General features: G+C 38.3%; 2 protein-coding genes across 5 annotated transcripts in view; one reads left to right on the forward strand and one right to left on the reverse strand.

Moving 5' to 3' along the window:
* ggps1 (geranylgeranyl diphosphate synthase 1) overlaps positions 1-7,523 on the reverse strand; it is a 45,208-nt gene extending 37,685 nt beyond the window's left edge. For both annotated transcript variants that reach the window (XM_067422154.1, XM_067422155.1), the window contains exon 1: positions 7,204-7,523. The gene's annotated coding sequence lies outside the window, so the exon portion shown is untranslated. The remainder of the gene's footprint in view (positions 1-7,203) is intronic.
* A 992-nt stretch (positions 7,524-8,515) lies between these two features.
* arid4b (AT-rich interaction domain 4B) overlaps positions 8,516-24,433 on the forward strand; it is a 151,363-nt gene continuing 135,445 nt past the window's right edge. For 2 of the 3 annotated variants that reach the window (XM_067420934.1, XM_067420935.1), the window contains exons 1-2: positions 8,517-8,869; positions 23,607-23,666. In XM_067420934.1, the coding sequence (XP_067277035.1) occupies positions 23,661-23,666 (6 nt within the window). In that variant the 5' untranslated portion in view covers positions 8,517-8,869; positions 23,607-23,660. Of the gene's footprint in view, positions 8,870-23,606; positions 23,667-24,433 lie in introns of all 3 variants that reach the window. The other variant, XM_067420933.1, reaches the window with a different exon arrangement.

The raw sequence follows: 24,433 nt of genomic DNA on the forward strand, positions 1-24,433 counted from the left end.
TATGTTTAATATTTAAACGGGTGCTGCGCATCCCTGTGTGTGTACTAAGCAGTGTACACGTGTTGTGCGCCCCTATAGGGTCATATAACTAAATCACGCTTTAAATGACACAAAAAATACTGCGCTATTGACTTTCAACATGACATCATGACTTTGCGTAAACATACACGCCACTTTCTAAAGGTAAGTAGCGTGTTATCTATACACATTTTGAGCTATCCGCGTGTATGTCTACGCCGTGTGATTCCGCCAACCTGATCTGACAGAATTTATATTTATAGCCTAATTTTATATTTTGGAGCAACTAACTCCACTACTACCCTAAACCTACCCACTCTCAACAATATAAAAAAGGTAACAGGCAAATAAATGTACAGTCACAGGTATTTATTGCAAAAACTGACCAAAAAAACAGTATAAAAGTATTAAGTCATGTTTCATACCAAGTCTTCTGAAGTCATACGATATCTTCATTTGAAGAACAGAGTTGATATTATTGTTTTAATCGTTGAAATGATGATCGCGCCCCTTTGTGAACAGAACACACACGCACTCGATTTCTGTCTGATTCAAATGATACACGCGAGACAAAAACGATGAAAATGACGCGATCAGTCACGAGAAACAGGAGGGCCAATGGCATTTTACAATCAAAGCTGACGTTATGACAATTAGTCACGAGACACACGGCAGCCAATGCTGTCAAAGCTGACCTGACGTTTCTTCCGGCGGCAATATTTGAAATTTATTATTAATCTTTGGCGGATGGAGTCGGCGTTCTGATCGCTTTTGGGGATTTTCTTCACACAAATCAATCGTTTGGCCTTGGAACACTTGGGAGTATTTGTACTTTCTGATAGGGGTGTAAGAAAATATCGATACACGTGAATATCGCGATATTATGTTTGGCGATATTGTATCGATTCTCAAAAACGCTGTATCGATATTTATATATTTATTTATTTACATCCAAGATCCGTGGCTTTGTGTTCGGTTTAAAACACAGACTGTATAACACCCAACCGCTAGATGGCAGTGTTATCTCAGAACGTATAACGGACGCGGACCCGGAGAAGCGCATGGTAAAAGTGCGCATCACTAGTGTTTACATTAGCAAACCCAGCTCTCAAGACGATAGAATTATTCCGCTCCTGCAGTATACAGAGCTGAAGTGTGGACTCATTTTGGCTTCAGCTAAAAAGAAGCCACTTAGGAAATCGACAAGAATCATTTTGTTTACAAAATAGACCAAGTTATAATCTAATACTCGGGAAACACATTGAAACAGAGAGCTCGCTTAACATCCTGACGTCACCCGCGCTGCTGATAAGTGTTTCGATAGAATGTCCTGCACGCTTTCCTCTCAGTAACAAAATAAACACATGCCAAAACTGACAGCGGTGGCAGGAGAACGAAAGATAATAGCGATGTGGATATGGATGCACCAGCTCTGCAGCTCAGTAACGTTACTTGAAATAGCACTTTATACAATAGACTGCTTTATAGAAAACAGCTTTAGGGTCCGATCACACAGAACGCGTTTTTCAGGTTCGAAAACGGGAGGCGCACTGTACTCCCTTTTTTGGTCGGCGTTTTTTCATTCAAAAATGAGCAGTGCGCTTTAATGTTTCAAGGCAACCCCTGAATCACCTGTACTGTCAGTCAAATCAATGTAACGGTCAACACAACGGAAGGCCCGCCTCTTCTTTCATTCGTTTGGACAACAGAACATAAGCGTGATGATGTTGCGCGCTTTTCCGCTCAGAGTTGACTTTTTTTTCAACTTCATGCGCTCGGAGCGCTCCTTCAGAAACGCGAGGCGCCCAGGGCGCATAGGCAGCGCGCATAACGCTCTCTGCCAACCGAAATCCATTCAAAAAAGGCGCCCCTCGTTGCAAAAACGCGTTCTGTGTGATCGGGGCTACTGTGTTAAATATAAAACAAACAGTCATTCAGTCATGAACTGGACTGCACTTCCTGTTGTTAAATAGCCACTGCTATACTGTGAACCTTTATAACATATACACATAAAGAACCCTGCAGTCACTTTACATTTCCCTTAACTTAGATTGCACATTGCATATGATTAGTGATATAAATTATAGGCTGTATTAATTAAATAAAATACTTTGTCTTGTGTTTTAGGCTTATGGTTGTGTTCTTTATTCTTTTAAATTATAAAAAATAACACTGAAACACACAAAAAAGAAATATCGCAATATATTGCCTCTCTTACAATATCGCAATATATTGCAATATATCGTATTGTAACCCCTGTATCGTGATACGTATTGTATCGCCAGAGTCTTACACAGCCCTACTTTCTGAATAAATTGTGCCTGCAGTCGTATCTGCCCGATATCCTGTGTTTTATAATACATAAATGGGAAGGTTTAGGGAAGAGTTTGAGTTGCGCGTTCAAAATGTGTCTGAATATGTGTGTGTCCACAAGGTAAATGGATTAATAAACATACTAAATTATGTTTTTTTGAAAATGTAAAAATGCAGAATGTTTCTTGTGATGGGTAGGTTTAGGGGCTGTGTGTGTGTGATGGGTAGGTTCAGTAGAAGGAAACAGTGTTGATAAACACGCTAAAAAGCGATTATGCGTCTTTATAGCACGCCAAAATGGCATACAAATTGGCGTGTCATGCATACGCCATTTCATGAGATCAGTCTGTGACTTTAGAGCAGGTTTGTGTTGGTCAATGGTCAGTCGTTTCAGTTCCTCAAAATAGCAACACACCAACAATGCTCCTGAACACACCTGGTTCTCAGGAACTCAACCTCGCTATACTTAATAATAATTATATCTGCTTTATAGCGTTCCCTCCAACTGAGTATTCTCTGTCTAGCTGTCTAGCGTGCGCAACTTCATGAGCTTGTATGAAAATCCCCGTTACGGATGTGACGCGAGTACATTTTTCCTTGCAGACACATTACAGTGAGCGGCTGTGAACAAATGAGTGCAGCCGTGTGCATTTTACTTTCGGTTTAGAATAAACACCAATTTGGGGGGGGCTGCTTGAATGGTTTATTAGCCTGTTATTCTTAATGGAAAATGCAACAAAACTGTACAATGACAAAGTCAAATGGCGCTTTGAAACCAAATCTTCCGCAATCATCTTGTCATTCAGCTCCTCGCTCTCGTGATGAATGAGATCTGAGCCCTGTGACTTTTCTTTCGGTTCAGTTTTTAATTGTAGTTAATCTGTTCCCTAACTGAACTAAATGATTTTTACTAATTATAGTAATGCATTTCTTTCTCTTTTCACTTTACTCATGGGCGTCAGAACCATGTGGGCGGGACAAGACCCACACACTTTTTTAAAAGCAATGATATTAGATCCACTCACTTTTATTGTCTCCAAGTCAGCACATGTCTGTTTGCCTACCCCTAACAGATAAACACTATTATTACACGGCTCTGTGAAATACTTGATTCTGATTGGTCAATCGCGCATTCCAGCGGTATGTTATTTCCAGATAACACCCGCTCATACGGGTACTACGAGTTATCTTGACCGGTACTACTTCTATGCTCAACGCTGGCGTCATCTTGTGGCTTAAACAGCCGTGGGTTACAATGGAAGACTTCAAGGCGGGTTTCCTTTATAACGTTTTTAATATAGATCTTTTTCTTACACAAACGCATCGATTGGAATCAGACGGCTCTATTAACCCATCGGAGTCATGTGGAGCACGTTATTTGACGGACAGCTGCATTTTTTATGACAAAAAATTTAAAAACAGCTCCAACTACTGCTGGGATTAACGTTAGCCTGGACTTTTTAAATATAACTCTGATTGTATTTGTCTGAAAGAAGAATGTCATATACACCTACGATAACTTGAGGGTGAGTAAATCATAGGCTTGGTTTCATTTTTGGGTGAACTAACCCTTTCAGCATTCATTCTCAACATTTATCAAGGGCATATGGCAAATCTTCAGCAATAGATAAAGGCTTAAAGCAGTTGGAACTGTTTTCCTTCGCGGAAGCTTTGTGTAAGAGCTAATAAAATATTTAATCTCGAGACAATATTTTGTGCCTAATAATTATTTATTTGATACTAGTAGCCGTGTAATAAGCGGGATAATGTACACCCAGCCGGTTTTTAATCGCAGAATAAACCCCTTCAGAGTGACGCTTATGGAGCGATTAGCATATGGCTTTGTATCAGTAGAAACCCTGGAGTATATTAAAATGATTGTGCTTCCCCCCCTCATATCCCCCTGAGACAAGAGATGTATGCATTTTATTTCTGGAAAAATTCCTCCCATGATGCAAATATCGTCAATTTGCGCCATCGGAGGAATTGTTGGCCAGAAGCTAAAGACTACAGCCAGCAGAGGGAGCCATTTCCGCATGTTTTCGACTCGCGCAGGGGATGGAGATCACACTCGCACCATTCATCTAGCAGCTGCAGCCTCAGGCATTCATGTTTAAACGATGCGGCCAGCAGAGCAAAGTGAGTGTTTCAACTTCTCAAACTAATTCCTATGAAAGTTAAGCTTCCAAAGGCATGAACTGAAAACGCGCCAGACTGAACACGCGCTGTAAATCTATGCCACGGACGCGTTTACCTCAGCTCTCATCACGAGCTCATCCATGACTGTCAGTATATCTGACTCCTGCAGCGTTTTGCGCTGTGACTCTCCCTCAGCGGCTCAATCACATATTGAACTGACACGTTCAGTTTTTAATTGTAGTGGGTTCTCTAACTGAACTGATTTTATGAAAATGAACGCGGTCGCGGTGGGAAAGTGAAAGTAATTCAGTAATCTAGTAGCGGTGGCTTTGGGAGTGGCCTCGTAGGGCAGCGAAGCATTCTGGGAATTGTTGTCTTCCATTCATGAGACAAAAATAAATGTTCTGTCTTTTCTCAGTCTAGAAGGCACCAAATAAAAAAAATTATTTCACATTTCTACTACATTAATGACCCAGTTTAAATACAGATTCATCTTCCCAGCGCTGAAGTACCCCTTTAAACGTATGTTAGTGAATTCCAAATGTGTAAAAAGGATGCGCGTGCACGCTTATTCATAATTTGCATATTCCCCCGCCCATGAGTTACAAATGCAAATGACGTGACCAGGAACGCTGTGGACTCATCTGGAATTCTCTCTCAGGTTTGGATCCATGATTTTGCATAAATGTTGAAGAGACTAATTGGCCATATGACTAGCAATAAATGTTAAATTTTCGTGTGTCCACCAAAATTATGTTTTAGCCAGCAAACACCTGGTGCTCTTCTGAAAACGGCCAGATGGTGGCGCTTGAAAGCGTTTTGCAAGGGCAGCTTTTTTTTCCAGCAGATACTTTGGTAGCTATGATACAGAATATCCATGGCAGTAATGTGATACTAGTATCTAATTTTGAAGAATAGTACTGAATTTAATAATATTAAAAATATTAGAATATTACTGAATAAAAAAATAAAAATAAATAAAATAAAACTATTAACTGTTATTGTATTAACTGTAACAATAACAATATTGTTATTGCATTGTATTACTAATAGTATTAACTATTATTGTTGTTCGGTTCGTGTACAAGTGGGATGATTGTAGTTTTTGTCCCGGCTCTCCTCCACTGTGTATTGGACGGCCTGGTAAAAATTAGATAATGTCACTAGCATTTTGCTAACATGATTTAACATGTTACTAACATGTTTTAACACACTGCTAACATGAAGTAACGTGTTAACATTAATAAGCAAATCATTAATAATCTAGCCGGATTTAACATCCCTTCACTTTATTGTGATACTAGTATGAATGCTAACTAGCCTGACAAGCCAGACCCACATCAAGATGTTTGGTCTGGAAACTCACCATTGAGAGCTCAATCCGAGGGGCGGATAAACGGCTGTCTTTCAAACTCCCTCTGCACGCGATAGGATAGCGCTACCAGAGCAACAAAGGTGAAACGGAGCTCGCTGACAGATTAAACATTCGCCGTATCCGGTCGGCTAAACTCTGAACACATCTTCCCTTTTTAAGAATGACTTCAGTGCCGTTCTTTGTTCTTTTCTCAGAGAAAAGCTTAACTCTAAGTCTTCCAGAGTCGCGGTCAAAGCTGATTCGAAAGACCGCCGCCGTTCGCCAGTTTCTGTGTTACTAGAAGCACAAGCGCAACTCGGCCGTCGTCATTATGGCCCCGCCCGCCGACTCTATACACGATGTGATTGGCCTGTCCAGATTGTGAGGAACACAGCTCAGAAGGGTATTGAGAGTTCCTAGACGACACTTGCAGGCAGATTAAATTTGCTGCCGCTAGGGTGCGTCTAGATTTCTAAGCTAAATGCTAACATGAATTAACATTATTAACATGTTTTGACACATTGCTAACAAATGAATTAACATGTCTTTAACATGATTTAGCATGTCGCTAACATTAATTAACATGTTAACATTTGGACATTTTGTTAACATGTTATGTTTTAACACATTGCTAACATGAATTCGCATGTTGCTATCATAATTTGCATTTTATGTTTTACTGTAGAAACATGGCAGCGACTTCACTGTAAGAGACCCGCAGTATGTGTGGATAGAAACGGCTATTAAACGGTAATAAAAACATAACGGTTCATTATGTAAGGTCTTTATACTCCATTGAAAACATAGTTATGAATATTATATTGCATTTCTGTCAATAGATCCTCACAAATTCTACACACTGCACCTTTAACGAAAATCGTAAGTTGGATCAGTTTGAAAAGTTACAGCAACCAGTAATAATAACATGTAATAATAACATAATGCATAAGAAAATATTGCGATTTTATACAGATAAAAATATTTTATCACTCCCTGAACAGACAACGCTCAATATAGACTATATCAGCAAAAGTGACTCCTTAACCCTGTTTTTGATTTGGGCTTTCACAACACAATGTGACAACACAATGAACGTGGTCTAACTGAAAGCCTTGCTTAATGGTGTCATGAGTATTGTGTGCATAATAAAGTTTTTGGATAATCAGAATCATGCATGATATTGGCATTTAAATGCACTTACAATTTGCCAAACAATTTCACTTATTAAAGAAATATTCACATTATCAAGGTTCATCATAATTACATTATTATTACCGTAATTATTATGCATGTATAATAACAGTTACAATAACGGTTATTTGTATAAATGTGCATTTATAATAATACAGTATGAAAAAAAAGTAAAATAAATATCCCACCTTTCCGACAGAAAATCTGCTTCCGCTTTCGTAAACCAGCACGTCACTCTTCCGCTTTCAATTTTTTTTCCAATCGCAGCCAGCTCGCTAGCAATAGCCAGTTAGCCAAAGACGGTAATTTAACTCCACTTTGGTTTAGAGCCTATTCAGAGCGCGATCAAAACGGCACCTCATGGTCTATAGTACTGTATTATCACGTTGTATGGAAAAGAGAATATGTTTTAGAGCCGCGCCAGAGCCACTTCGGTTGATCTGTCATGTCTGGGTTTGACAGGAAGCTCACTCATCCCTGCTGCTCGCGCTTAAATACGCCATGGTGTCCACAGAGCGCAAGCGCAGAAAGTGGGTGGGGCCTGAAGAGATTTTTTTCCTCTGACGCTGCATTGAACAGTGGTAGATGTAGTTTATATCTGCGCAATATATATATATACAACAACACTCATTCAGTGGATACTAACAGTGATGAAGAAAAGGTCTCAAAAGATTAAACTTGTCTTCTACACACACACACACACACACGTGTGTGTGCAGAAGACAAGTTTAATCTTTTGAGACCTTTTCTTTCATCACTGTTAGTATCCACTATTTATATATATATTTTTTTTATTTTTTTATTTTATTGATTTAAAAATATATATATAATTTCTTATTATTTGATGTTAGCTTAAATATCTTAAATTAGCTTAAATATCTTATTTTATATATTAGCCTATATATATTTATATCTATACTTATCAACCTATATTTTATATATTAGCCTATACATTTTTTATTTTATATTAGCGTATATATTTTTTATTTTATATATTAGCCTATATTTTTGTATTTTATTTTAGCTTATACATATTTTAAATGACTTATTTTATATATCAGCCTATATATTTTTATATATTAACATATATATTTTATTTTATATATTATCCTATGTATATATTTATATATTAACCTATATATTTTATTTTATATATTAGCCTATATATTTTTTTGTTTTATATATTAGCCTATATATGTTGTATTTTATATATTAGCCTATCTATATAGATATAAATATAACTATTTATTTAGAATCAGAATATAAAAACAGTCATGTTAAAACTTGAAAGATTGGTCCGTTCTTTCATTCAAATAAGCGTTTAGACTTTTCCTCAGATTTAATTGTGCGCAAAGAGCAGGCGCGTGAAAGTGGGTGGAGCCTGGACACATTTCCCCACCCGCCGTTGAACTCTGGGAAATGTAGTTTATGTCAATTATTGTGCGTTTCATCGTCCCAGTGACGACATAACGCGGGTGCCATCTTCAAAACATACAAGTCCCGTGTATCTTTGCGATTTCCTTGCGATTAAATTAACGCCGAGGCGTTTTTCTCCGATTTTACCTTCCAATAGAGAACGAACTGGGCGGTTGGTGCGCGCGGAGCAGCCAATGAGCGCCCGCGGTGTCCACAGTGGGCGGTTTGTGTATCCTTCAGTCCGTTTCAGACGCGGAGAGGATTACCACAGGAAAAAAAACGAGTGCAATTGCGGAGCTATTTTGTCGGATTTGCATCCCGACACATTTCCTACATTTTCGGACGACGTTTCCAGCGTTGATCGTCGATGATTTCCCTCGATTGTCCAATGGATTACTAGTTAAACGGAGGAACATCGCGATCTGTCGGATACATCAGGTAGGACATTATGTTGACCAGATAAAGTCTTAATGGAGACGGAGATCGAAAGAAAACTACACTGCGTCGAGCGTTCAACTAAACCATCACTTGTTAACATTATCCACGCGACTGCAATCGAATCGTTTGCCTTTATTTAGACCGCGATCTGAGGTTTTGTTAACCTTGTTTTCTCGCTGGCCAGAAGGGGTTTAAATAGTGCATCTAAACAGCAGGGGACTTTTTGTTCGCCTTTATTAGTTTGTTATTAGTAGATGTAGGAGACTGGGCAACTTTGGGCTTCACTTGTATCAGCAGATGTTGTGTTGGAATTTGCCAAAACACTCGATCACTTTCTTTTTCGCTGCTTGGCATGCATCAAATAGATGATGGGGAAACACTGCCTGGATCCCTTACGTAAGGCTTTGTGCGATCGAAAGAGATATTTAGACTAAAAGCGCTGAAATCTTTGAGTGTATGAATTGGGGTTATGTGCACAAGCTGGGATCGTTCACTTGCTTCCACTCCTCCCGTACGATCGTCCCTTCGAATGAATCAACAATCGTGCAGTTTTTGGTTCCGAACGTCCAATTATCGCCTATTTTCTGGAATTGCTGTGTTTATTACGAGCTCTAAGGTTACCTTTCTCCGGATCAGCGGATCTTTCTGAGCGTGAGCAGAAATGGCTGGCGAGTTTTCGAGCAAGCAGATTTTCATCATTACCGTCGGGTAGTTGTCAACCTAGTTGTTGTATTTGCCAAGATACGTTAGTCGGTTGCATTTCGACGGTTTCGAACGTTTGTCTTAAAATGACCGTTATTATTTGAAATTGTTTTAAAACGACCGTTATTGTTTGAAATGACATTGTCGTTAGGCGCATATGTTTTCCATTCAGTTGACGGGAGATGTCGGACGAAAACAAGTCCGATTTCCCCAATCGCAGCAAGTTGTACAAACCCTGTTGGGTTGACCTTGTTCGGAAAGCCTTTAGATCGTTCATTGTGTGGCACACAAGCCGTCAGCATTTTGTAGCCGAGCTCTTGTCGCCTCCATTTAAACAACGAAAGCTGGTCTCGTGTCAGTTCTTTGTGATTTAACCGTCTAGTTTGCGTGTGTTTCTCCATTGGGCTGTTTGGCTTTATTCGAAATAGCAAATGTCGCTGTCGTCCCACTTCATGAAGTCAACATGGCTTACAGCATTAAAGAGTGGGGGCGACAGATTTCGTTCCTTTGTACATTCAAATCAGCGCTGAACGTCGCAATGATAAGAATGTCGATGTCAAGCGACTGCAGTTGTGTGGCACAGAAATGGCGTCATAATGCTGTAGCGCAGTCGACATTACGCGAACCCTTGCGCGCGGACTAGTGTAGTTTAACAAACGCTACCTCACTTTCTCTAGTAGTTTAACTCTAGTTGTTTTACTCGATTGTAATGCGGACTGACTCCTCAACTCCGTTCTGAGCAAAGAGTTGAAGCGCTTCTGGGGTAAAATTGTGGTCATCATTATATAAACGGCTGAAACAGTGGGGGCTGTAAGCAACTACCACAAATGAAATGCACCTATTTCCTGACAGTTATCACTGAAATTGGTGTCTTTACAAATCACAACTGTCTCTGTGACAGCCACAGGCTCTGTAAACGGCAAAAAGAGTCAGGGGAGCGGTCCGTCCTTGCCTTAGCCAATCAGAAACGTGCTTTGTCCGTCAATCATTTTGTGCTGACATTGCTGGCATGTCTGTGGGGGGCGGTGTTGAAGTGATGGGGGTTGGGTTAATTCATTAAAAACAAGTGTTGGGGTAACTCATTACAAGTAACGCGAGTTACGTAATCAGATTACTTCTTTCAAATAATTAGTAAAGTAACGCATTACTTTTAAACGTACAATGAAATATCGGAGTTATTTTTTTTAATAAGTAAAGCAAGTTACTTTGTTTTCCCGTTTATTGACTGACAGCTCTCTTGTCCCAATGTTGAGTTAAATCGTAAGTACATAGGCGTTGTGTGTAAATGTGATGGTTATTGTAGTTTTAGACTAAATGTGAGCATGCATTTACTCATCTCACTTGCAGAAAAACTGATTTAGTATTCCTCAAAAAGAATAAAAAACGTGAAATGCAAAGTCAGAATATTACTAAAACCTGCAATAATTAAATATATTAAATTACACAAATATACTTTATGTATTTAACCCACTGATCTATATAGACAACCGGATTGTGGATTAAAAATTGAAGCCGCCATATTTGTATTCCCTAGTAAATTAATGCATTCTAATAAATTAAAAGGAAATTATATGATTTTACTGATAAACATTGCCTAAGCATATTCTTACAGCACAAACGTCCTAAACATGTAAATTGTTATTCGTTTAAAGTCGGGAATTTCCCCTGCTATTAAAAAGTTATGTTCATATTTATTAGTGAACATGATCAGATCAGCTGACGGATGAGACACTTCAGCGTATATATATATATTACAAATGTCAAAGTATGCATTCTGAAATCAGAATAAAGATTTATGCCTTGTAATCTGAAATGTGCTTGTACTGTTGTGTTTGTGTGTTTGTTGTGTTGCAGTATTGTTTTTATTCATACTGTAGGCTAACTGCAAATGTTTCAACAATGATTTCAGCGTTTTAAAGCAGTTAATGATGTAAACCATGGTTAAATTAATAATAAATTCAACAACATACCATATAACACTTAACTCGTATGGAAACTGAAAACAGCATACATTTGCATTCTAAGAGTGTTTAATAGATGTTGCTCAATCATAAATAAAATACACACATCTTAACTTATTCAGACAAATAATGCTGACTGCTTTGTTTCCAAAATGATGATGCATGGCAAAACTTTGACTTTAAAAACGATATAGTGCAATATACTATACAGTAAGTAACAGAGGCCTGTTTAATATTTATTGTATAGTCTATTCCAATCAATTTCTGAAGCTAAACACATGTACAAGTTAATCTTTAATATTTCCTCCATAATAATAATGATGATTATTAATTAAAACTTAATAAACATGTATAAATGCATATTTGTCATTTAAACTGAACTTAGGACTTATGATCGTTGGTCATTCAGTCTTTCTCTAAAAATAAATAAATAATGATAATAGATAATGGTAATTATTATTAGGGCTGTGTATTGCCAAGAATCTGGCGATACAATACGTATCACGATACATGGGTTACGATACGATATATTGCAATATATTACAATATTGTAAGAGAGGCAATATATTGCGATATTTCTTTTTGTGTGTTTTTGTTTTTTATAATTTAAAAGAATAAAGAACACAACCATAAGCCTAAAACACAAGACAAAGTATTTTATTTAATTAATACAGCCTATAATTTATATCACTAATCATATGCAATGTGCAATCTAAGTTAAGGGAAATGTAAAGTGACTGCAGGGTTCTTTATGTGTATATGTTATAAAGGTTCACAGTATAGCAGTGGCTATTTAACACCAGGAAGTGCAGTCCAGTTCATGACTGAATGACTGTTTGTTTTATATTTAACACAGTAGCCCCGATCACACAGAACGCGTTTTTGCAACGAGGGGCGCCTTTTTTGAATGGATTTCGGTTGGCAGAGAGCGTTATGCGCGCTGCCTATGCGCCCTGGGCGCCTCGCGTTTCTGAAGGAGCGCTCCGAGCGCATGAAGTTGAAAAAAAAAGTCAACTCTGAGCGGAAAAGCGCGCAACATCATCACGCTTATGTTCTGTTGTCCAAACGAATGAAAGAAGAGGCGGGCCTTCCGTTGTGTTGACCGTTACATTGATTTGACTGACAGTACAGGTGATTCAGGGGTTGCCTTGAAACATTAAAGCGCACTGCTCATTTTTGAATGAAAAAACGCCGACCAAATAAGGGAGTGCAGTGCGCCTCGCGTTTTCGAACCTGAAAAACGCGTTCTGTGTGATCGGACCCTAAAGCTGTTTTCTATAAAGCAGTCTATTGTATAAAGTGCTATTTCAAGTAACGTTACTGAACTGCAGAGCTGGTGCATCCATATCCACATCGCTATGATCTTTCATTCTCCTGCCACCGCTGTCAGTTTTGGCATGTGTTTATTTTGTTACTGAGAGGAAAGCGTGCAGGACATTCTATCGAAACACTTCTCAGCAGCGCGGGTGACGTCAGGATGTTAAGCGAGCTCTCTGTTTCAATGTGTTTCCCGAGTATTAGATTATAACTTGGTCTATTTTGTAAACAAAATGATTCTTGTCGATTTCCTAAGTGGCTTCTTTTTAGCTGAAGCCAAAATGAGTCCACACTTCAGCTCTGTATACTGCAGGAGCGGAATAATTCTATCGTCTTGAGAGCTGGGTTTGCTAATGTAAACACTAGTGATGCGCACTTTTACCATGCGCTTCTCCGGGTCCGCGTCCGTTATACGTTCTGAGATAACACTGCCATCTAGCGGTTGGGTGTTATACAGTCTGTGGTTTAAACCGAACACAAAGCCACGGATCTTGGATGTAAATAAATAAATATATAAATATCGATACAGCGTTTTTGAGGATCGATACAATATCGCCAAACATAATATCGCGATATTCACGTGTATCGATATTTTCTTACACCCCTAATTATTATTATTAAAAGATCGAGTTTAAGGTACGCCAAATACGTGTACGCCGCTCATCCGATGAGCCGAACTGAAATGGCGAGTAAAATCAAAGAATTTATTAATTTGGTAGCTATAATGTGCATGGCTGCGTCGTCACACCCGTTTCCCCTTGTGAACTATCGTTGTCTGAAGTGTAGTCCGTCTGTCGCACACGTTTTTGGACTTAGTCTGCTGACTGAAGGCATGAAAAGCATTTGATTGCAGTAGGAAACGTAGCGTAACAGTTTCTCAGTGTTGATGCACTTTGGGAGTTGTAGTTTTTATTCCGATTGTATTTCACATCCATTCATGAGAATCGATCGGGTCACTCGCACCGGTGCGCCTAAATATTTTTTCACAGTCGCACACAGTAATTTTCAGGCATAAATGCGATCAAAATTGGGCCCTGACTAGACTAAGCTTATTCGTCATCTCAAATCAAAGTACCAATATTGCTATGATTCTTATAGTATCAACTAATTGGGTTGTAATTGATTTGAAATTATAATGCCGCACGGTAGGGGTGTGCCATATCATATTGTCCACAATTATACCGGTATACATTTTTACATGATAAAAAAATGTCATACGGCGTTATCAATGTTATAGCGACGCGACAGCGTATGGCGCATTTACTTTCCCTAGCGCTCACAACAACACCTGTCTGAGAGCAACACGTCAGCCTCCGATGATGATTTAGTACCTAAAAAGGAGCTACTTTGTTACATGAGGTCAGCGTTCTTGACAACTGACAAAACATTGACAACTGAAAACTGTTATTGATGTTTGCAGCGCAATATTTGACCGGAAGGGTAACATTGACGGTTATTTTCGTCGGTTACAGCTAGTTAGCATTCTGCCTGCTTTGAGTCAAAGATGAAGTAGTGTATAAAGTAATATGTTTATTTGAATGAATGGATTATAGAATTTATTTGAGAGAGAGAGAGAGAGAGAGAGAGAGAGAGAGAGAGAGAGAGAGAGAGAGTGTCGTACATTCGTGACTGCGTCTGTTCAGCGTCTCTGTTAACAACGAAGATGTGCGTTTATTAATTAAAAATAGCAATGTAACCCCATCATTGCTGAGAAAAACAATGTAGTGATCCAGTGGTGAAGCTATTTTATTGCTGAAAGTCGTGGGGCAGCGTTGATAACAAGTTTCCGTGCTCCTGAATCTGCAGCGCGATCTCCGCTCTCTGTATATGAGTGATGCGTACGTGTGTGTGTGTGTGTGCAGGGTTGCCAGGTCCCAGAAATATTTCTAGCCCAATGACAACTCAAAACCCGCCCAAATGGAATGAAAACTAGCCCAATTTTTCAGTGTCCAATCAGATTAGACAACCACTGGATTCCCATAAAGGGCCCACAAATAAACTCATATATAAAATTAATATAAAATGTATTGTTTTTAAAAAAAAAAAGTCTCTTCTGCTCACCAAGGCTGCATTTATTTGATCAAAAATACAGCTTAACAGTATTATTGTGAAATATTTGTACATAAAATAAATAACTATTAAAAATAACTTGTTTTAATATAATCTAAAATGCAATTTATTTATGTGATTCAAAACTGAATTTTCAGCTGAATTATTCCAGTCTTCAGTGTCACACGATCCTTCAGAAATCATTGTAATATGATGAGTTGCTCCTCAAGAATTATTTATTATTATCAATGTTGAACAGTTTTTTTTCAGGATTATTTAATTAATAGAAAGTTCAAAAGAACAGCATTTATCTGAAATATAAAGCTTTTTCAACTTTATAAATGTCTATACCGTCACTTAATTAATTTTAAAGGCATCCTTGCTGAATAAATGTATTCCTCTCTTTGTTTACCCACCCCCTACCCCCGGTAGGACAATGTTACTAAAGTTTTCTATTTCAGATGAATACTGTTTTGTTTTTGTTTTTTACTTTCTATTAATAATCCTAAAAGTGTTTTAACATTGATAATAACCATATGTTTGTTGAGGAGGAAATAATTATTTTATAATGATTTCTGAAGGATCATGTGACACTGAAGACTGGAGTAATGATGCTGAAAACACAGCTTTAAATCACAGAATAAATTACACTCTACTATATTCAAATAGAAAACAGTTTCTTTATATTTTAATAATATTTCACAATATTACAGTCAACATTACTTTTTTATTTTTAATAAAATAAATGCAGCTTTGTTGAAGTTTCAAAAACAATCAAAATAGTCGATTCCAAAATTGTGTGTGTGTGTGTGTGTGTGTGTGTGTACAGTTTACAATCTCAGGGCTGTCTTCATTTAGACATATGCTAGTCTCTTCCCCACCCTTCTCATGTGGTGCTGAATAGATTTCAGCAGTAAAGAGAGAAAGCATCTGTGGTGATGGTTTTCTCCATTTACCTGACATTTTATAGTGCTGCTTGTTCATCCACGGACAACCGAACCGATGCTTCAACCACCAAAGGCATAACTCATGTGTCGTGATGATGCTTGATTTGTGAAATGCACAAGTGACGTGTCTACTCACGTGCAGCGGTTGTTGCCATGTGAATTCGTTCCCGGGGATCAATAACCACTAATAAACCGTTCCATTTAATTTTTTCTTTGGCTCTTTTATATTGTTTCGCGGCTGCTGTACTTTTTAATTGTAGCCCAAAAAACCGCAACTCCGTAATTTTTCCCGCAACTCCTTTTTTAAAATAGCCCAATTGTGCGGGAAAACCGCGACTCTGGCAACTATGTGTGTGTGTGTGCTCTTCATAATGAAAACAGTGCATTAATATAGAATGATCATTCATCTGACTTGGAACTACCTGTGCATTAAACAATTTTATTGCACACCTTCCAGCAAATCCGAATTGAATATTCACACAGACCATGGCATAAATTACTTTAGCTTTTGCTAAACTAAAATGTTATGTAAAATGTTATAGATTTACATTTCAAATTAAAAATTCTCTCAATGACAGTAGCTCATTGGAAAAGGATGCACAATGCCCTTAATTTTGTTTGCACTAATAAATGCTACTACTTACCAGCTGCAGTCACTAGGGATGTCCCAATCCGATCAAGTGATCGGAAATCGGGCCCGATCACGTGATTTCAGACTCGATCGGAATCGGACGTTACATCCCGATCAGGACTCGGATATATTATGGGGTGAGGTGAGCAGGGGTGCCGTTTAAAAGGTTCGCACTTGCACCGCGGTTCATCTCACATCTGATGACGCATTATATTATATTAATATGGGTTGTTATCTAACTTGAAAATAATGCTTTATGTATATTTCTGTAGATGGATACTAGTGCTGGCTCCTCAGTGATTCATTACAACAGCGCTAATAAAAGAAAAACGTGGGCAAAACGGTCTATCTGTGTAAACTTTGTTCAATTCATGCGAGTGCTGCCGTATTGTCATTGAACATGAGCAGTCATTTTCACCATCATCACCCGTGTGTAGAGAAGACGCGAATGAGACCGCGCGCGCTGATCTGTCTCTGTGCATCATCCGAAAGCGCGCACTCGTCTCACAGCGCGCAAATATTGAGTTCTCTTTCAAGTCTTGCGCTTAAACGGACCAACTCACACAAGAAGTATGTCAACATGTCCATCTTGATGAGTATCCAAGCAGACATAGTCTGAATATGCCTTAAGAGGACTTTATACAGTCGAGAAAGACGACGCAGAGCCTTCCATTAGGTCTTAAAGGGGCAGTAGCCTTTACTGCTGTCTGTTTAATGTCAAACAAAAGATAAGGAATCACTCACTGCTCTTGATTGAATAGCTTTTGTAAGGATTAGTCTTTAATTTAAACAGTTAAATATGCAGCTATTTTACATTTGATTAGCCTACTTTATTCAATTTCTCTACCTAAAAACTAATGTTAGACCTATAAAAACCTGAAAAGCATTGTTAATTACACTTCAGTCAAATTACATTTAAAATATTTTTTCCCCAAAGTTAGTTTGTCATTGTAGGCAGTTATCGTCACGATGATTTCATTTCAAGTGTTCGTTTTTTATTTTTTTTTAGTTTTAGTTAGTTATTTGATGCTATAAAAATGGCTGTGTGATGTCATGATTGACAGCTGAGATCGACAGCTTCTCTGACTGAAGTTGTCACTCAGGCACTAACAGACTTTTTTCGGGATTTTTGGGAGCAGATTATTTAATTTAATTTCCATAACTGTTTATTTCACACCAACTTTATTAATTGTTCTGCATCTGTGAGAATATGGGTGTGCTTTTGATATCGCCATTGTACTTCCTGCTCTTTTTATATTTACTGTTGCACTAAAATCCAAAAGTGAAGAATTTGTTATTTATTACTTGATTGTTCAAGCTACCTCACAGAAGTGCTCTGTTTGTTAGAGTTGTTGAGTGTTAAAATAAGATGAATAAAATAAAAAATAAGGAACATCCTGGTTCGTTTTTTCGCTCTTCTTTATTTTTTTTAAATGTATTATAGAAGTATCGGATCGGGACTCGGTATCGGCAGATACTCAAAATCAAATGACTCGGACTCAAAGGCAAAAAAACCTGATCGGGACATCCCTAGCAGTCACCAATAAAACTTTGCTCCATATATTTTTTTTCTATACTGTCAAAAATATCGTTAACGCAAATATTCTTGAAATATTGTGATATAATCTTGAGGCTATATCGCCCACCCCACCGCACGGTAGACTTGCTAGTTTCTTGTTGGTCTATATTGTCTGTGCACTACTTCTGAAAACGTAAATGTTAATCTCAAATGTATATTAGATTCCGAGGCTTGAATAATAGTGTGTTAAAAACGCATATAAAAAACACAGCATTGATGGTCTCGACCACCGGCGTGAAGTCTATCTCCAGCTGCAGGCGTGTGTGCCGCGCGACTAACAACACACTCTGAAGCACAGTTTGCTTTCATTGCAAAAATACAAACATGAAGCTGCAATCAACTGGTTGCATTACTATTAGTCATTTATTTGGGACTTTTATCAGTACTGATTTCAGTGACAGGCCCTGTGAAATAACCTGACGTTAAGTGTTTTCATCAATGGTTATTGGACTAACCATTTGATTACCATCTCAGGTTTTATGTTAAAACGTGCAAATATTTTGTGTAACAAATCTGAACCATTTGTTTTCACTTTTGTACAATTTAGAGCACATTCTGGGATAATGTTGTGCATTGGTGTTTCTGTGTAGATCTAAAGTTATTCACATTTCTCAGCATCAAAAAGCCTATGATGGATAAAATAGTATTGCTTTACTTTCTAACAACTCGAAGGCCGCCAGCTGGTCACACATCAGGAGATTTCTATGACTGTCCTTAGAGATGCACTGGTCCACCAGACATAAATTGGCCGCATTTACATTACATGGCTCAAGTTTCCCAATTTAGATTATTTTCCCCTCTTGTGTGGCATTGATCGGATACACCCCACAAATGTGTAAGCAAGAAAAAAGCACATGGATTCAGATAGTCTGCCATGTAAGCAGAGATATTTCCCTTTCTTTATTGAAAAAGTGGCGGTAGCGGCAGGTGGACACTAGGGCTGTCAAAATTGCTAAAAAATGACATTCGAATATTCCCTCTAAAACAAACAAAAATATTCAAACTATTTGAACATCTGGTTGCTCATTTTGTCCATGACGCGCATTACGTCAATAATAGGACAAATTAATAAAAGAGACATAACTTCTTGTATAGGTAATCTATTTAAGTTTATACATATTTAAAGGGTCATGAAACCCCCCTGCTGCAGCGGTGTTTTTTCACACCTTTGATTTGAAAAGGCTTGTTAAAAGGGGAGTGGTCGACTGTGAAAAGGTGGGATGGTATTGTGTGGAAAGAGGGAATGTTTGCATAAATAGGGGAGTGTCAGTAGGTGCATTAAGATTAGCGATACCAACAGCAGCAGTTACAGCGGTTCTGAGACATGTTCTTGGTTCACGTTGGCATTGTTTACCACAGTGAGATTAAATGAGCGATGAGTACAGCGAATGAGAGAGCTATGAGTGGCGTGCAGCAGAGATCGCAAATCATTCAGCTCTTCAAAGTTCAAACCAGCATAATTCAGTGAGAAATGAAAATAAATGTTATTCTGCATGACGAAATATTTTGCAAACGTGATAAAACTATATTTGTCCAAATATGCACGCTGTTTGGCAAGATGAACAACGCGCCGACGTGATAAGAGAACGTGAACCACCCAACATGCGATGTGACAGAGATGTGTAATTCTAGATCGGGGTAAAAGCGAAGGGGTTTGAGGCTTCATAGTCTCGACCGCGCATCTGAAGCACAGAGCGATGCGCGCTGGGTTGCCGTGACGATCCGCGCTGTCTATCACTCGGCAGCTAAATCTATATTTGTCCAAATATGCAGCACACTGTTTCACTAAGAGCCCGAACACATGCGGTTTAATGCATGGCTGTGACCACAAATAAAACGGAGAAGACGTGGCTTTTGTTGATTATCCTACAGATTACAGATTGGTTATTTTGCACTCCTGACAAAAAGTAGATAGTCAACGCTTGCAGGTTTGGCGTGCGATTGCTCAAGTTAATTTGACTTTACCGAGCCTTTGTAGCAAAGGCTTCCACAGACGGCGCCGGTTACAGCTCGCTCGGCGCCCTTTATGTTATTTCGTATCAGCAGAACGCCTAGCTTTCCTCCGTGACTTTTCCGCACGCTGCTTCCAAAACTTCCCCACCATATCTCTACAATAATGATGGAAGACGAGCCTGACAGAAGTGACTGTCTCATGCATATTAACTATATTATCTTGTATGCATACTACAGCGCAGGGATTGGACTGAATGAGCTTTATGTCATGAATATATATTGAGAATCGCTCGGAGCGGTCGACGTCAGCATGTGCCCAGCAGCCCATACTTGGGCCGAAAAGGCCGCGCCGACGTCAGCATTTGTGACGTTGCTCCGACTAAGCTTTTCAAACCGGAAGACAGAAATCGCTCTGAAAAATGCAAAAATAACTATTTTCACATATGAATACCATTAATGAGTACCCTTAGTGTTTTCAATAAAGTGCAGCCTATACATATCTGTTTACATCTCAAAAAAAGTGTTTTGGGGTTTCATGACCCTTTAATAACGTATTACTTACACAAAAAACAAGTAAATTAACTAATGGCCAAGAGCGCAGACCTCCCCCCCCCCCCCCTCTCAGGCTTCATTCAGTGATTGAAACAAATATTATTAATATTAATTGAAGTTTTATAGCATATTGAGCGCTTCGAGCGAGCTGTGCTGGGCTAAACATGAAGCTTTTCCTTGACATGAAACAGTAAATAATCACACCAGTGAAAGCGGTGCATTTATCCTTTATTCATGCAATATCTCTTCAGTCAGTACAGTAGCCGTACTCTTTAGTAATGTTTCTGTTTAACGTTAAATAAAATGAGGAATGGTATGCTAACTGTATCTTGCATAGCTTGCATATAACTTTATATCGTGGTTCAACAATTTTACCTCCTACCGACCAAAATCTAAAGTACTTCCAGACATGGCTTGGCTTGCTCAGTTGGGGACACTAAAATTATGATCAAAGGTATTCAACTAATTATACAAATAACATTTATGAATTAGGTTTTAATTAATTCTATAAACTGTAATACAAATCTGCCAAGATTGTCGCTATATGATAAATTGGAGTGGGCTGATGGCATCGCCGTTTTCTCCGGGGCGACTGTGCAGCCGAGTCTGGTTTTGTCGCAATATTATCCTGTTTGACACTGTGAAGCTGCTTTGACACAATCGTGATTGTACAAGCGCTAAATAAATAAAGTTGATTGATTGATGGCTTTAGATTTTGGAGGGTTTAAATCGCTTTCTCTGCTGCGGTCGAGTTGGGCTCTGCACTTTCTTCAATGCAAGACGAGTCAACTTTCAGCAGCGACTCCTGTGACCTGTCCCTGGACCCAACGAGCAAAGCTGACAGCCACGCCTTTAATACCGTGGGCGTTTTTTTAAATTGTTTTTTTATTTATTTGAATATTAATTTTCACCTTCGAAATTCGTTTTTTTAAAACTATTCGAATATATATTCGGATTTAGAATATTCGTTGACAGCCCTAGTGGACACCAACCACGATCACACACTCTTTTCAATGGCGCAATAGAGGACGAATGCTCAACACAATGTTTTGCTGACCGGAAGCACGAGCTTGTTTTATCATTTATTGCTGTCCATTGCAAATTGCACTGTTTTTACATTCTCTTCAGCCTAAGCTTTTTCAGGTCAGTTTGTTATAGTGTATAAATGCAGATACCAAATATAGGTCACTTTTAATAGAAGATGTAAGCTGGTTGTCAAAAAAATTGGACATAGTCATAGGGCTGGACGATATGGCCAAAATTCATATCACGATATTTTTCTTAATTTCGGTCGATACGATATAATTCCGATATCGATATGAACTATATAAAAGCTTTACAAAAAACTACTAAGAACTGCCACAAAGGATGTCTGTACCTATAAACTTCTGAAAAATGTATTGGCCAAGTCTATGAATAGTCCTCCTATAAAATATAATATTTTAGAAATAAAACCAGTACAAATAAATTAATGTTCACCTTTTATTTGTATTTAGCCTTTATATGAAAAAGAAATGTGAAATCAACATTAAATAAACATAAGACTCTCACTTTATTAATATTAATATCTTTAAGTTTAAACTATAATATAGGCTGATTATATTATTCTTAATATAGATTAAACAAAAGTGCTTCAGCCAGGATTCAGCCTGACTCAGAATATAGCGGATGGATCTGCTTCAGATGGTGGATCTGCTTCACAGCGTACAGCGCTCCTATGCCGCAGACGCAGTTTATTGAGCATTTTCTTTTAAGTTTTAAATTTCAGTGAAGAACAATTCATAGCGCTCTATTTTCCATTTATGCAAAACTATAGCATATATTTAATGCTGCAGTTATTTAATTAAAAATGCAGTAAACAACGTAATACAGTGAAATATTATTCTGATCTACATCATCTGTTCACTACGTGAATATATAGTAAAGTGTCATTTATTTCTGTGATCAAAGCTGAATTTATCATCATTACTCCAGTCTTCAGTGTCACTCATCATTCTCATATTAGGATTTGATGCTCAACAAACATTTATGATTATTATCAGTGTTGAAAACTGTTTTGTTGCTCATGATGCTCCTTCATTGCTTTCATATATTGTCGCAATCGTCTGACTGTCGTCGTCACCTTTCAGCTCATAACGATTTGTATGTATATGTAACGTCCTTCAGCTGCAGCTCCAGCGTGACAGTAACGTTAGTTCTGAGAATCCGCTTTTGGACTTTCTGTGAGAGCGCCCTCCTCATATTTAGATACGAATAAAATGACAGGTCATGCATAGATAATTTTTTGTCTCTGAAATTAAATCTTGATGTATTCACGTTGGTTTCTATGTATAGGCTACACTTGCCCGTGACCTCAAGAAGCGCGCAATCAACCGAGGTTAGAGAAAGCGGTCTTTAGCGTCCCTGTTAACTTGCCCGCCCTCGCTCCAGGTAACGCCGTTTGGAATCCCGCTCGGAGCGGGTCGACTAGGACCGGTGAGACCCAGTAAAAGTGCGGGGGATGAAAATACACTTTATTAAAAACGCAGGGGACACGCCGAACCACTTCCACCCCACTGAATTAACGTTAGTCTTTCTTCTCTTATCAACTATTTCTTTCTCCTTACTTGTGGAAGTTCGTTCAGTCACATTTGTGTTGCGGTCAGGGAAACTCTTTTTGTAGCTAAAACTTGCCGCGTTGGATCTATCAGCCTACTACTGCTGAGCACTGACTGTGTTTCTGTGGTGTACGTCATCGCGCAAGTAGCCAATCATGTTCTGCTCTTTCTGACGGCTGCGCCCTGAACATCAGTCAGTGAGGAATGCTGTAATATATTTATCGAAATATCGGAAATGTGTTTAAAAATCATATCACCGTTATTGAAAAAAATTATATCGCGATATATATTGATATTGAATTATTGTCCAGCCCTACATAGTCATAACAAATTGGAATAGGGCATCATGACCTGCAGTGTAAATGCAGGCAATGCACACAAACTGCATTGCAATTCTCTGTTCTCATCCTCTCTCGTTCTCATTATGAATATGTTTCCTTGTCTTTCAGCTGAAGACCTGAAAGTGAGTTCACTCAAGAGGATCACCGTCACCGTGGACGGAGATGAAGGTAATGAGCCTGATCTTTACAGCCACTGTATGAAGAGGAAATGGTCAGATGAATTGAGTTGTTTATAGACATTGGTTTACATCACAGCATGAACACTTGGGTTTCCACTTGCTTTTGTCATTTGGTTGTAGTTTGTATTGGGCGAGATGCTCATTGACCTGGACAGTTTTGTGTTTGCAAGTGTATAAGTCATTGGTATTCTCGGTTCTTTTTAATGTAGGTGGAAGACAAATGCGTAAATGAATGCTAAGTTTGACTTTTGATGAATGCTGCAAGCTTGAAATTGGATTTCCTGGGGTTTATAAGATGCTCATTGCCTGTTTTTACAGTAAAGCGTTAGTATTAGTTTGTTTTGGTAATGCATTATTATTTAGTGTGGATCTGTGTTTTTTTTTTACAAGAATCTCTCCTTTGTGTTGCACTTAATCTATTTTAATGCTGAATTTTGCATGATTAAAAAGTGCAAGCATGTTCCCTTAAATGTGCTGCTCTCTGGTATTTATCTTCACTCTAGTAACACACACCGTTAAATATTTCATTTAACTTCTTGTGCTCGGTACAGAAAACATAAAAGCGTTGCTTCCTGGTTTTCTCTTGGTCTATTTCTATCTATAAATTCATCATTGTATGAAATTTAATACCAGTCGACATTTATGCTTTGCTTTTGTTTCCATGGTGACTAGCGACCAAATCGTTACCTGTAAATGTAAAGTGAGCACTTAATGTATATCATATAGACCCTTTTACAGCCCACGTGATCAAAGAGT

This window comes from Pseudorasbora parva, chromosome 17 (assembly GCF_024679245.1).
Source record: "Pseudorasbora parva isolate DD20220531a chromosome 17, ASM2467924v1, whole genome shotgun sequence".
NCBI lineage: Eukaryota > Metazoa > Chordata > Actinopteri > Cypriniformes > Gobionidae > Pseudorasbora > Pseudorasbora parva.